The sequence below is a fragment of the Leptonotus elevatus genome, chromosome 4 (assembly GCF_054856555.1).
Source record: "Leptonotus elevatus isolate MCC_2025b chromosome 4, RoL_Lele_1.0, whole genome shotgun sequence".
Lineage (NCBI taxonomy): Eukaryota > Metazoa > Chordata > Actinopteri > Syngnathiformes > Syngnathidae > Leptonotus > Leptonotus elevatus.
In genome coordinates, this window is record NC_141242.1 from 13,996,531 (window position 1) to 14,010,097 (window position 13,567).

The window sequence follows — 13,567 nt, forward strand, 5'->3', positions numbered from 1 at the left end:
CTGCTCATCCAGCGTCAGGTGAACACAAGCTTCCAATTTGGCTTCCCGGGACGTGAGTGCGCCGGTTGCGTGAGCGCTGAGGGCCAGAAAAATCATTGAGGCAAGGCGAACCGAGGAAGGAGATTTGTGTTGGTGGAGCGCAGACAGGAAGTGGCGGGATGGAGAAAGGCCAAATGCAGACGGTGTAAAGCAATCCAATTTAAAAGCACCATTATTTTCCTTTGTCTGTGTATGAAAATGAAAACCTGTACTCTCTATAGTAACACGTTAAACCCTGGCATATTTGAAAACTCACCTACTCTCTGAATTTTCTATAAGTCATACTTAAAACCAGAGCTGGGTAGTAATGAGTTGGTATTTCAGCCTGCAAGAACTCCACTTGGAACTTGAGAGATGCACAATAGGCTGTCTTGGTGAGCATTTGCAAAATGCAATGGCCTTTAGAATAAACCAGCAGAGCATGTGAAGTTGCAGTTTGTCCAACCCAATCTCACCTGTTTACATTCTGCGTTCCTCATTAAAGACAGGAGTATACACATTTAAACCGAACAGGAAGAAAAAGCAATCAACAAGTTAATATATATTTTATTAAAATGCTTATCTTGCAGTTCAAATGTAATAATCTTCAGTAATTAAATAATTATAAACCAGTATGCATTTTTTAACATGATCTTTTATTATGTTTAAATTTTATTTATTTATTTTAACATACCAGTAACCAAAATATGGTTATGTTTTGTGGGGTTGTAATGGATTACAATAATTTCAATGTATTCCAATAGGACAATTGAATTACGAGCTTGATCCCAAATGAATTATTCTCCTAAATCAATGTGCCACTTTCAAGTGGCCATGCTTGCAGTTATATGAATGAATGAACGCATCGCATGTTTTGACTGTAGACTCCAGTGCAGTGCACGCGCGAAGCCATTGAGAATTTTCGAGAAGGAAGGTGGTAGTTTCTCTCGGACACAAGCGCCAAACACTTCGTTATCCATCTTCGACATATTTTTCCAGCATTATTCTTGCGTTTTGTACCGCCAGAATCGAAACAATCCAGTCTTAGACACATTGTAATGCAAGTTCGCGAATTAATTTTTGCCGGATTTTCTTCCAGACCCTTTTTTTCCGCCACTTGGTACGCTCTCGTTCCTGCCGTTTACGCCGGTGGAAGGAGGAGGAGGAAGAGGGGAGGAAGCTCTCATCATGCTCAGCCTTCTGGAGGTGGAGCGGCAGGGATGAGAGTAGGGGAAGCTAGCCTGCTAGTTAGCCGGGTTATTCCGGGCGGGGGTGGGACAACGACCCGCTCGGAAGAGAGCCCAGCGAGCCGTTTCTCGTTTGAACCCGCTGGTCAGTGGTCACCGCCAACATGGATGCGGACGTGTCTCCTCCTCCTCCCTCGGGCTGGCTGCTGTTGAAAGCTTGTGTGCCTGCCGCGCGAGTCGTTGCTTTCTGGGATTAATAATAATTCTTGGACTGTTTTTTTCTTTCTTGTGAATACCCTCTCGGAGTCGTTTTTTGTGTGTGTTTTTTTTGCGTGGGAGCCTCACGCGGCGAATTGAAGGTAACGTTTGATTGAGTCTGCAAGCACTGGCTGAGCATCACTGACAGAAACAGTCAAACTGACAATAATGCAGATTAATCATCAGACGATTTGAGATGCGTTGCACTGCTGCCGCTCGTGTGTAAAACTTGTGGTTACTGTTTACCTGCTCACCTCTTGATGTGTTGGATTGTGATCCTTCCATCCTAGCACGGCTCAAGATATTCCACGTTGCTTTTTCTTCATCCACTCGTCTCTATTTATAGACTTTATTGTTTTTGGCTCAGCAGTGTTTGTCCAATGCCACAAAGCAAAAGCCAAAAGTGTTTGTCCCGGGCCTTAAAATAAAAAGCCTCCAAGGCGGTGATTTGTTGCATTTTGCACTATTCTTGGTCACTCTGCGTTTTGTGTGTGTTGGAAAGCCATTTGAGCATTTACTCCAGATCCTTGATATCCAGCAAGGTCCATCTACTAGTACACGCATTCTTCTCACTCGTTAAACAATTTAGTGCACGAATAGAACGACTGAGTCTAACTAGTTGCATTTTTCCACTACTGTATGACATTTCTGCACACCAGTTGGACAACTTTGGCATATTAGTAGGACAAGTTGGGCATCTATATGTTAGTGGTGATGCAAAACTACTAGTCAGGTCCAGGGGTTACTAGTGCATTAGTGTTACTAGCACAACACAGTAGTTTACTACTAAGGTTTAATTCAATTGTGTATACTAGTAGGCCAAAAGTAGCACAAGTAGTGGGAAACACATATTAAGACATAAGACATCTTTCTTTTAGTGTGCTGAGTTTTCTTACTAGTGAGGAAAAAGCACATACAGTAGATGGACCTTAAATTGGATATTAAGGACATGGAAAACACAGACCTTAACCTCTTCAATGTGTGAAATGTTAACACATGGCTGGTGACAATTCTGTTGTCACAATCACACCCCCGAGGTAGCACTAATAAAAATGACTTGTATACAGTATAAACATGAAACGATAAATCTAAGATGAAAGCCAAAGTCTTTTGGATAATAAATGTGTTTGTGTACACAGGTGCACCCCATCCAAAGCCTCAAACCACAGGGGATCAGTCAGTGGCAAGTGGGCGGGGTCAGCTGAGGCCTTAAAGCGCAGGCGGCGACACATGCTTGAACAGTTTGCGTGGTGCATGAGTGTATTTTCCCCTCGCAGCTTACCGCAAGCTGCTGTGAGAGAGTGTTTGTTAATTGTTACACTCCCCCAACACCGCACCATGCTGTGGACACACCCTGTCCACCTTGTGGTGAACGTTATAAAACCTTTGCATGTGTGAATAGCTGCTAAGGTGTGGAACTTCATAATGTTTTCTCCGACGTTTCTTAAGCGGTCTACATCCATAGTATTTTTGTGTGTGTCAATTTGAGTACATTTGCATTTTATCTTTAAGAACGGTTTGTTTTTAAACTGTTATCATGGCACATTTTTATTTAACATTTGTGTGTGCTATTATGTTTGTTGATGCAGCAACGCCATTGTAGTGATTGTACTCTGTCGAACTTAAAAGCGCTTTACGTCGATCAAGGCCAAACTGCTTATTTGTGTTTGTTTTCTATCTGTTGGTTTAGCTAGCATGCTACTTCCTGATTCATGAAAGATGACCTATTCAACAAAAGCCAGATTCTTGGACGTCTGAAAAATTATCCTTAGTCCGTGATGTGGGGTGTTATGAGTGAGTTTTCTGCCCCCAATATGCTCAGAAAACAATCAGGAAGAGGATTGTATATGCTAGACCTGTTCAATATTTACGATTAGTGATGGGAAAATGAAGCTTCATGAAGCACTTGTAATATTTTTTGACTCCTCTAGATGCCACTCTTGGTTGAAAGATGCAGTGGAAATGTTATCAATTTCCTTTGCACTAGCCTTTATATTTAAACCAAGAGCACCATCTTGGGGAGTCAAAAAATATCACAAGTGCTTCACGAAGCTTCATTTTCCCATCACTATTTATGACTAATTCATGTGTGTGTTCAACAAAAAGTTGGGTAGATTCACGCACCCCTTGATTGTGACATGAAATGTAACGATAGCCACTTATGACCTGCAGCTTGCACATTAGTGCCTTTGTGTGAGGGTGGAAGGTAAAAAATACTTGCCGGTCAGTGGAAATTGGATTCTACTACATGATAGAGAAGTGAGTGTCAGATGTTAAACTTCACACCCAGGTTTTCAGGCTGCATTCCCAGTTAAATTGGCCCATCATTTCGCCACTGTGCACTTACACATCATAATTAGAGAGCACACTTGTTTTCGACACTAAGGAGTGTGGACATTGAAGTGAGTCGCAACTTCAAACTTTTACTACATGAAGCTGACAAATTAGTGGGTGGACTTTAGCCCCCCTCATGCCCTTCCTCCATGCCTTTTCGTGTTGGTGCCCTTGATCCATAACAGTGACACTCGGCGGGAAAAGGTTAAGAATACCAGAATTTTTAGGTGGTGTAAAGACGCTTTAGTTTGATCTCAGCTTAAATGCCACCGGCTTTCAAAAAGAGCTTAACACCGTTGGGATAAGCTGCAACACAGGAGTTTGTTTGCCCAGTCACACATGCAGTTGCTTCATACGTCTGTGGAATAGAGCGCAGGTGCGAAAAGCAGCACGACGCTGCAGGAATTATATAACTGCGTGACAACTGCCTGACAATACCACTGAGTCGTCAATTTACGAGCCCGGTGAACACGAAGAAACCAGGATAAAACTACAAAATATAGCAAAAGACTACATTCACAAGGATCAGACACAAATATATTCAACTAATCCTAACCAGTCTGTACATCTCCACTCTAACTTGTGTGAAATTTGAAATGTGCAGACATGTTTGGACAGCCTTGTCTCAGCTTTGTCTACCACGTGGATTGTTAAGCTCGTACTGTGCTTGTGTGTGTGCTGCATGTTTCCCACACTATTTCGCCGATGCACCTGCTTGTGTGTTTATGGAGTAGGCAGCTCTATTCAGCAAGCATTGCATCAACAATTCAAACAATTGTCATCAACAATCGGCCGCTCTCTTTGTGGTCACCATAGTTAATGCTTTGATGGATGCTGCTTTTCCTGCTCAAAGGAGGGATTGCTGGAAAGGTCCGACATCACATGACTGTATTGAACCAATGTGTCTTTAGAACAGAAATATAACCTTGTTATGACTGAGGAGAATTCACAGACTATTATTGGAATATTGAATAATATGAGTTTTTCTTTGTGACGAAACACCAACAAGTATTGACCAATATTTCTTCTGTCTTAACAGATGACGGAGGGGAGGCGATGTCAGGTCCATCTCCTGGACGATAGGAAGCTGGAACTCCTAGTGCAAGTGAGTTGTTCTTCCTCCAGCTCTTTCATTCCTCTCTTCTTAACTCTGGGCAAGGGAGGAGTAATGCTGGTGTCCCAGAAGGGTCCACGGTTGCTGCTGACTGAGCAAAATGTGTCAGCATTAGGTGACTTTGCACTTTGCTCATGCTCACCTGACCGCACGGACATTAAACAGACAGATGCCCGGGGCAATGCAACTGCAACGCCTAAATCTGTTCTTCAGTGATCATCTTAACATTACAGAATATTGCTGGATGTCTTAGGGTGCCTGACAGCAACCTACAAAGGGTCTCATAAAAACAGTCCCTAAGAGAAATAAGGCAATTTCAAACAGATTCTCATTTGCAATGCCGACCTGGTTGCAGATAGCAATGTAAAACAAAGAAAAATAATTGCAAATACTGACAGTAGAATGTAATATAGATACATATTTGTGTACATATTAGATTACTCAACATTACAGCGCACAACGAATAAAAGGTTTTAAACTGGATAAAATTAGAAAGCTATTTACAACACTCGAGATTGGTGAATCATTTGTAAAATAAAAAAATACAAACAATTAATAGTATTGATTTTTGAAAAAAATTCAAATTGACCAAATTCTGATTGAGGTAACGGCCCAAGACCAGCAATATACAGGGCCAGTGCTGGTTCTGGCAGGGCCACCACCCAAAAAGGCTTAACGTAGAACCCTGCATTAGCTACAGCATTATAGCACAGTGTTGGCCACTTGATTGCAATGTTGAAACTTTTTTTTCTGAGAGGAGTTTTGCCGTAGTGGAAGTGGCTGTGATAAGTGAAGCAAAGCCAAGCCCCTCTCTCCGGCAGTGAAACGCTAGTGAGTAAAGCAAGGCACAACGCTCCCTTTGCCTTTAGTGTGAATGTAGCATTATAATTAGGTGGCTCAGTGTTTCCACTACCGCGTACCGTACCTTTTAAGTTTTTTAATCTCCACCGAGTTTATGCAGTTAGTCAGAATGGGGACTGTCGGCGTGTTTCTGTAAAATAGGTTAATGTCAGTTTACCAAGAATCGGCTTGAAAGTACCGAGTTTCCATCTGGTTGGAAGAGGTAACAGGCAATAGGCACTTGGTTCGTTGCAAAGTATGCAAAAATAAAAATAAAGTTGGAGGCTTTGGGCGCGAAGGCCCTCGAGTCACACGCGAAAGCCAGAAAGCACCATCTTCATATGACTTGAAGTTGGTCTAAAAAAAATTCTCAGAATGGTCTAAAAAGGTGAGCAACAAAAAAAGTCAAAAATGTTACTTAGTGATTCCTGCAAGTCATTTGTCTGTGTATGAAACAAGGGACAATTAACCAGGGAGTACAGTTCACATTTGTGACCTGTCCCCTGCCCTCAACTCTCAATTCTTTCAATCCTCCATGATCCTCCCAAGCCAAGCAAGCCACCACCAACCACAATTGTCCCGTTCTCAGAGCAGCAGCATCTGTTTTCAGAAAGCCTCACATCTCATTTTGTGGGAACCATCCCAGTGGGAGCTTATTTTCAAAGTGTCCCAGAGCCAGTAAGAACTCCAGGCTATTGGTAAGCGTGTCTTACCAACCTGGCAGGAGGAGCTCCACGTTGAGTTGGTTGTCCATCGACATAACTATCTGGCCACAGCTTTGACCAACACCTAAACTCCAACACAGGAGTGGACGGTGATCAAGTAGTTTTGACTCTATTCATGTCAACACACTTTTCCAGTAACCTTATTTTGGACATCTTGCTAATGGCTCTTCATTGTCTTCCATCATTTTCATTCACCTCGGTTATACCTTTGCCTCGATCACGGTTGAATTTCGGACAACGGTGCATTTTCATTTGAAGCCCTCTCCATTTTTGCTAACCTTTCTTTTAAGGCCCTCTGGGCTGGACTCATTACTCGACTGCAGCAGGGGAAAAAAGACAAAAGAAGATAATTGTACTTGTATAGCTGAAGAGCAAAGAGAGACTGAAGAGATTGACATAAAAAGTCAGGAGGTTTTAATCAGAGAGAGCAAATGTAGATAAGGGCTCAGGAATAAGACAAACGTGAGAAAGAGAGCGGTAAAAAAAAAAAGCAGTGTTCAAGCCGAGGATAGGTCTGCTGACTCTCTGATTCGATTACGGTGCCTGAACTGATCCCCTCATCTTCTATCCCTCTCGACATCTCTCGCTCTCAGCTTCCCGCTTCATGCTCTCACAGTTGAGCTTCTTTTCCGAGTCACAGCCTCCTGTTGCCCTCCACCAAATCCCACTGCCTCTCCAAACACTACTGAACCGCTACCTTATCACCTCCATCCATGCGTCCATGCGTACTGTATCCATTCTTTCTGCCATCTTTTTATCTATACAACCACCTATTCAACCATTCCATTTATCCATACATTTCCCATTTATCTAATCCTCCATCTATGCATCCATGCAGCCACCTCCCTATCTGTCCCACCAATGTATCCAGCCAGGAAAACATTCAACCGACCATCTATCCATCCATGCATCCAGTCATACACACACCTGCCAGTCTAGAATGTACCCCTCTTGCCCAAAGTCAGCTGAGATAGGGTTCCGCTCAGCCGTGAACCTAATGAGGATACGGGCATAGAAAATGGATGGGCGGATAATTTTATCTAATTTCTTGTTCCGTTAAAGTCTAGTGCATTGGATTTCTGTGGCATCTCTTTTTTTATCAACGAGTGAAAAAGTAAACTGAGATTTCAGTAGGCTTCTGAGCCATTAGTAAGAGCAGACAAAAATTATCATGTTGACTTTCTGAAAATGTCTTGAGGGGAATGGCCATAAACCGCCAGAAGTGGAATTTTTTTTTTTCAAGCGTTGACAAAGTAGTCCATTACTGTGCTGGACTATTTCATGTCTTCTTAATTGTTTCACAGTGCTTTGGTCCTTCCTTTCCTGCAGAGCCTCATCTGGCCTTTGAAATTGTAATCTTATTCAGGTCAGCGACTTGCAACATTGGCCAGGTGTTTAATCCCAGATGGGTCGTTTGCTTTTTATCGCCTCCCCCTTCCTTTACCGCCTTTCTCTTACCTTTTGAGAGGGAGTCCTCTTGCGGTTTGTTTATGGAGCAACGCCTCGTTGGCCGGCAGCTATGTGCCAGGAGGCCAGAGTGCCTATTGGCCAGGTTGTAAACCTAGAAACCCACCACCTGATATACCACCCTTGTAAAATATATGCCGTTCATATGGCTATCACTCCCTGAGGCTAAAAGGGTGTAGGCTAATGGGCAACAAATGGAGCGTTGAGGCCAAGTTTTGTAACTATGTCTTGCGTCCATCAAGGAGGACTTGCTTCCGCTGCGTCTGCTTGATACTTGTTTGCAGCGTTCCCCTTAAACTTTTACACTGATTTAGGTGAAATGTCAGCAAGAGATGCATTGCGGCCCAAAAAGAGCACATTAAACGCTGATGCACGTCTGGATCCAAAGTCAGATCTGGCGCTTTGACCTTGTGCGTGACATCAATATTTATGTCTTGATTTATTTATTCCTCAGGAAATGTTACATCGACCTCTTTGTTCGAGACACTCTTGTACCACCATAGTATTACAAAGTGCTGTTGTTTCCTGTGAATCGTTTGACACCACCGTTGTCAAAACCAAGGATAAAGCCTTTTTTTTTAAGTTAGGCCAAGTGAAAAATCTCAATATAACCATAATAAATTGAGTGTGCTGCTTTTTGTGCATTTGTCACATCTCCTCAACATTTGCACTACCCTGTAGTGCTCTACTGTATACAGTGAGCTTCTTGTGTGAAACCTCTTACTACTATCATGTCAGTCTCATCTCCCATAACCTGGTTGCGCAAATGTTTGGTGTCTCCGCCTCACAGATAACGTTCGGCATGGCAGGTAGAAAGATCCAAAGCCAATTAGACACTTCAGCGTAGCCTGTTTGCTTCGCTTACGTATTCATAACGTAGAGACAAGTGACTCAAGGCAAACCTTCCAGGGTTGCTTCTGTTGCTCTCATCTCCCTCGCAACAGGCCTTTATAATTGTGCCCTTGTTCATCGTCTACAACTGGTTCCGCTGCGGCTTGCACGGATGCATGATAATTGCTATTATCTGCCCGAATTGTTGATGGCTGTGTGGTAATAAAAGACCGCGACATGCCTTTCAGAAAGGCCGAAAACACTCATTACCAATAATGCTAGAAAGAGTGCATAGTTCCAGACCCAACATTTCCATGCATTGGTTATGCCTGCTACTTATCCTCGCCGGGCGCTTACAGTGGAGCCCAGGGGAAGTTACGAACTTTGGGTGGCTCTCCAATTTCAGGGCAGAATAAAAACAGCTCACACTTACAGTGCATTCACATTTCGTGAAAAGTAACTAAGGTAGATTATTTTAAAAGCTGACACCATCGGAACCATTATGTTTTGTTGAAAGCATTTGTCACAACCTGTCAAGTATTTTATGTTAGATCTGAACCCAATGTTGTCACACTGTTGCAGCAATATCCCACTTATTCTATATATTAAAAAAATTAATTGGTAAATACAGGCTGCAATGTTCCATATAGTCTGATGCTTCAGTTATGCTCAACAGTAAATAAAAATAGTATATTTATGCCCCAGAAGTGATTTTTATATAGTGTACATGTTTACTTTATGACTTTACTATTATGTCAGACACATCCCAACTTATGTTTCTCTTTGTTGTGCTTGTCTGCTCTCTCGAGCTTTTTAATTTGTGTGCGTTGCAAAAAAAAAAAGAAAAAGAAAGAAAAAACGTTGTAGGCGGTCATTCTTACATGTAATCTAGGTCAGTGATGATGTGTGCGGGTGTATGTTTGTGTATATGCTGGAATGACATCATCACTGGCATCTCTTTAAATAGCTCCCAGTAGAATATGTCACTGTGGTTGTAAGTGTGCTGTGAGTTGATAGCAGCAGGCCTCGGGGGAAGATTGTTCGGATTGTGCGCCCCTTTAGTGCTGTAGCTAATAGTGTGAGTGTGTTGTGGGTGGGGCTGTTTGCATGTGGAGCACATGGCCATGCGTGTGTGCTTGCATACATGTGTGTATTGCGGGGCGAGGCACACCCATGGTTAACCTCACTTAGGGCGGGGCGTCCTCTTACTCAAGATGTCACGGCCCAGCAGCATGAGGCAGCAGTCCTCATCCGCAACTCTGATTTAAAACGTCCCTCCCTGGTACCGTTAGCGAGGCGATGAGTGAAGGCGGGCGGCTGTCATCACTTGGCCTCTACGATGCATCACTCACAACTGGACGTTACGCTACAAAGTGAACCACTCGGGCTGGCGATTGGAAGCTGATCCCGGCCGCAGCCCTCTACCTCCTCTGCAGTACAGCGCTCTGGCCCAGAGGCATGACTCTGCAGCAGAGGTGTGTGGGTCAGAGGCTAAGAGGAGAGAAGGAGGGGAAGGAAAGGCACGGCCCCTGCACTCTCAGCAGCATCCACCAGATCCATCCATTTCCACTCTCTTCCTGTCATTAATCTCCTCTTCTCTCACTTATTTTAGCACTTTACCCCCGTTCTGTCGAATAACTCTTTGTCACTGCAGTGAATCAATGCCTGGTACACAGTGGAAACACAGCTGTTGTTCATAATTCATTATTAGCAAGTAGCAACACTATGACTAGATGTACTAATATGTTATTGTTATGCTCCGTCTAGTGGTGTCTGGGACGTAACACAATAAAAGAACCCCAATTTCCCTCAAGTCCCAAGCAGCCATGAGACACATCCACATCTTAATCCAACCGTTTACTTCCACCGATATACATTTGTGAAATATATTGTTCAACGGGTATTGAATGTTCAAGAGTTGATAGGTTTGTTCTCAAGTAGGGATGCAGTCAACACCTAGTTCATTAATTATTTAATAATGAATTAATCTGTTGATAGCTTTGATGATTAATCAAATGAATCGGATTTTAAAAAATGTCTTACATTCTTAATTTTCATTACTTTATTCAAAAATAGCATAACTGTATTTCAAATTGACAGTGCAGAAAATGCAAACAAATTCGTTATGATTCAGATGATGCCAGAAAATAAGCAAAAGTGTTGATCAGTCCTCCCCTGAGTAAAAGCAACATTTTCAACAACAAAAAAAGTCTCCTTTCATGGAGGACTGCAAAAATTGGATCAAAAAATATATATATATTAAAAAAAATAAAGGTATCTAAACAATTAATCGATTATGTTGCAGTGCTCTGAAGTCATTTACTAATGATATGGATATGTGTCTTTCTGCAGCCCAAGTTGATGGCTAAGGATCTCCTGGACCTGGTGGCCTCTCACTTCAACCTCAAGGAGAAGGAGTACTTTGGAATCGCATACACAGACGAAACGTAAGTCCTGATTCCAAGTCTTCCACTGAGGAGTCAAATGCAATGTAATAAGTTATTTTTACTGGATACGTTTCTGAAAAAGCTACTTTGTTGGGGGAGATGAGCTGACAGTGATCCCAGTTCCCTCATCAAAGCAGAAGGAGAACCTTTAGGTTTCCATTTTTCTACAATTTGATGACAGGTTTGCTCCAGTGTACAAGCAGAGATCACAGTTCCCTACCAGACGCAAAGTTTTCACTCAGAACTGTGCTTCAAATGTAGATTTTTTTTTTTATCTAGTCACTAGTCAGCACTTTGCTCAATACCGAGTCCTATAAACCAGCAAGGATGGGAACAAAAGCAGAAAGTAGAAACCATCCAGTGCTTTTTGACTATTTAACTATTTCCATGTACATTTCAGATGACATATATCTGATATGGCAGTCTATAACGGGATCTAATTAGGGTACGGACAACCAAATTGTATGTAAACTCCAGAATTAAACAATTATAAAAAAGTAAAAAACATTAAACATTACATAGCATTTAGTTGACATGGGCTCACTTTTCCGCTCATTGATATAAATGAGGGTAACCTCCATTGACATTCCTAGCTGTCGACTGCAATTATTTAGCAGAATAGTGCAGAATAATAGTGAATAGTGTTTCTTGACCCAGACCGTGTAAATCTAGCCTCAAAGTAGAGTTTAAGAAAGTATTGTATTGAATTATGTTGGGTGTTTGCTGACCTGTACAATAATGCAAGTTGCACCTTGTGACACTTCATGCAAAGTCCTGCAAAGGCTCAAAGGATTTACATAAAGAGAAATAATGCGACGGCTGTTGGGCGCGCACATTTGTCTCTTTTGTTTATGTCGTTCAGGGGGAGGGGCAAAACCAGGAAAAACAATCAGACGCATCAGCATTAGTAATGATTTTCCTCCAGCATATCTCAATAAGTGGGTAAATTATGTTCTTTCTTTCTTCTTTTTTTTTGCTCTCCTCAGGGGCCATTTTAGTTGGCTGCAGCTGGACCGCAGGGTACTAGAACATGAATTCCCCAAGAAATCAGGGCCCATTGTCCTCTACTTCTGTGTCAGGTGAGTCTTCGTCCACTTTGTCAGCACTCTGCAATGTCCCCCACTTAAGGATTGTTTGTGTGTGTGTGTGTTTGAGAGAGTAAGATGTGCCGTCAGGTTTGTGTGTTTCGCCTATACTCAGTGCGGTGTGAGGAGGACATTAACGGGGTCGCTTATTACGGGCCCCAATAAAATTGCACTGACCCCAGTAGTTGACTCCCAGCATGGGGGCCTCTCATCCACTCACGAGCCTCATTGACCTCAAGTGTATGCACTGTTTGTTTCTAAATAAGGAAACTTGACCATTTTCTGCTCCTTAAAGCATAAATCAACACTTTTTTGCTGATAAATTGTATAAACTGGTGTCTACAATTGCTGTCTCCATGTCCTGGTCATTATTTTTAAATTTTAGTACATGTTTGTTTAAAGCTTGATTTGGGGGCAAAAACCGTGTGTTTGGTTCCACCTTAAGGTTAAACACTGAGATAAACACAATTTGGCCGTTTGTTCTCTCATTACACGAGACGATGCATACTACGTCACTTGTTCCGCATGGCGTAGTCGCCCCGCCATCCACTGGCTCATTCTCGTACACGCCTCCTTAAACGGCTTCCTAATGAGTTGCTGTTGTCAATCACGGCCAGACCACGCCCAACCCTTATCCCATTCGCAACCCAACGGTCCTCCAGGCAACACCCCCTTTGAGCGCCGATTCCAAATCTTAGTGAGGGGTGGAGCAATAGTCTGACTTCGTGTTGAGTTCTCCTTTAACGAAGACTGCTGGGTGTTTTTAATTCGAAGAGTGCACATTTGGTAAAAAAAAAGATTTGCAGCTCTGCAGCTTGTCAACAGTGAAACATGGTCGTTCACCAGGTCAAAATGCTACTCGTAGAAAAATATGAACTGCTGACGCGAAGCACATGCACATAAACATGCAACCTCAGATAGCCCTGAGTGAAAAGCTCAGGCTTTGTCTTTGGCCCACTGGAGTTCTTTGTTCCCCACACACACATACACATATTGTCACTGGCCCACCCCGCCCCAGCTCCCCTCCGGAGAGTTCCCCTTTGGCTAGCAACATGCGTAGCAACGCGGTACACTGGGCCAAACAATGCTGCTGGGAAGTCGTTCCCAGGTTGACAACGGGACCAAAAATAATGACACAATGCGACAATTGTTCGGCAAAAGCTTACTCCCGTCTCGTGAGGAATTGGATGAAAACAATGGTGTCTGTGCAGCAGGGATGTTTTTAAATTGATATTATGTTCCAATAATATGTTAAAGAATG

The 13,567-nt window shown here is 42.7% G+C and overlaps 1 protein-coding gene across 13 annotated transcripts in view; it reads left to right on the forward strand.

Moving 5' to 3' along the window:
- frmd4a (FERM domain containing 4A) overlaps positions 1–13,567 on the forward strand; it is a 132,306-nt gene that overhangs the window by 85,211 nt on the left and 33,528 nt on the right. For 11 of the 13 annotated variants that reach the window (XM_086074280.1, XM_086074277.1, XM_086074278.1 and 8 more), the window contains 3 exons: positions 4,837–4,902; positions 11,127–11,221; positions 12,208–12,300. In XM_086074280.1, coding sequence (XP_085930406.1) covers positions 4,837–4,902; positions 11,127–11,221; positions 12,208–12,300 — 254 coding nt within the window. Of the gene's footprint in view, positions 1–974; positions 1,139–1,185; positions 1,565–4,836; positions 4,903–11,126; positions 11,222–12,207; positions 12,301–13,567 lie in introns of those variants that run through there. The other 2 variants (XM_086074282.1, XM_086074281.1) reach the window with 2 other exon arrangements.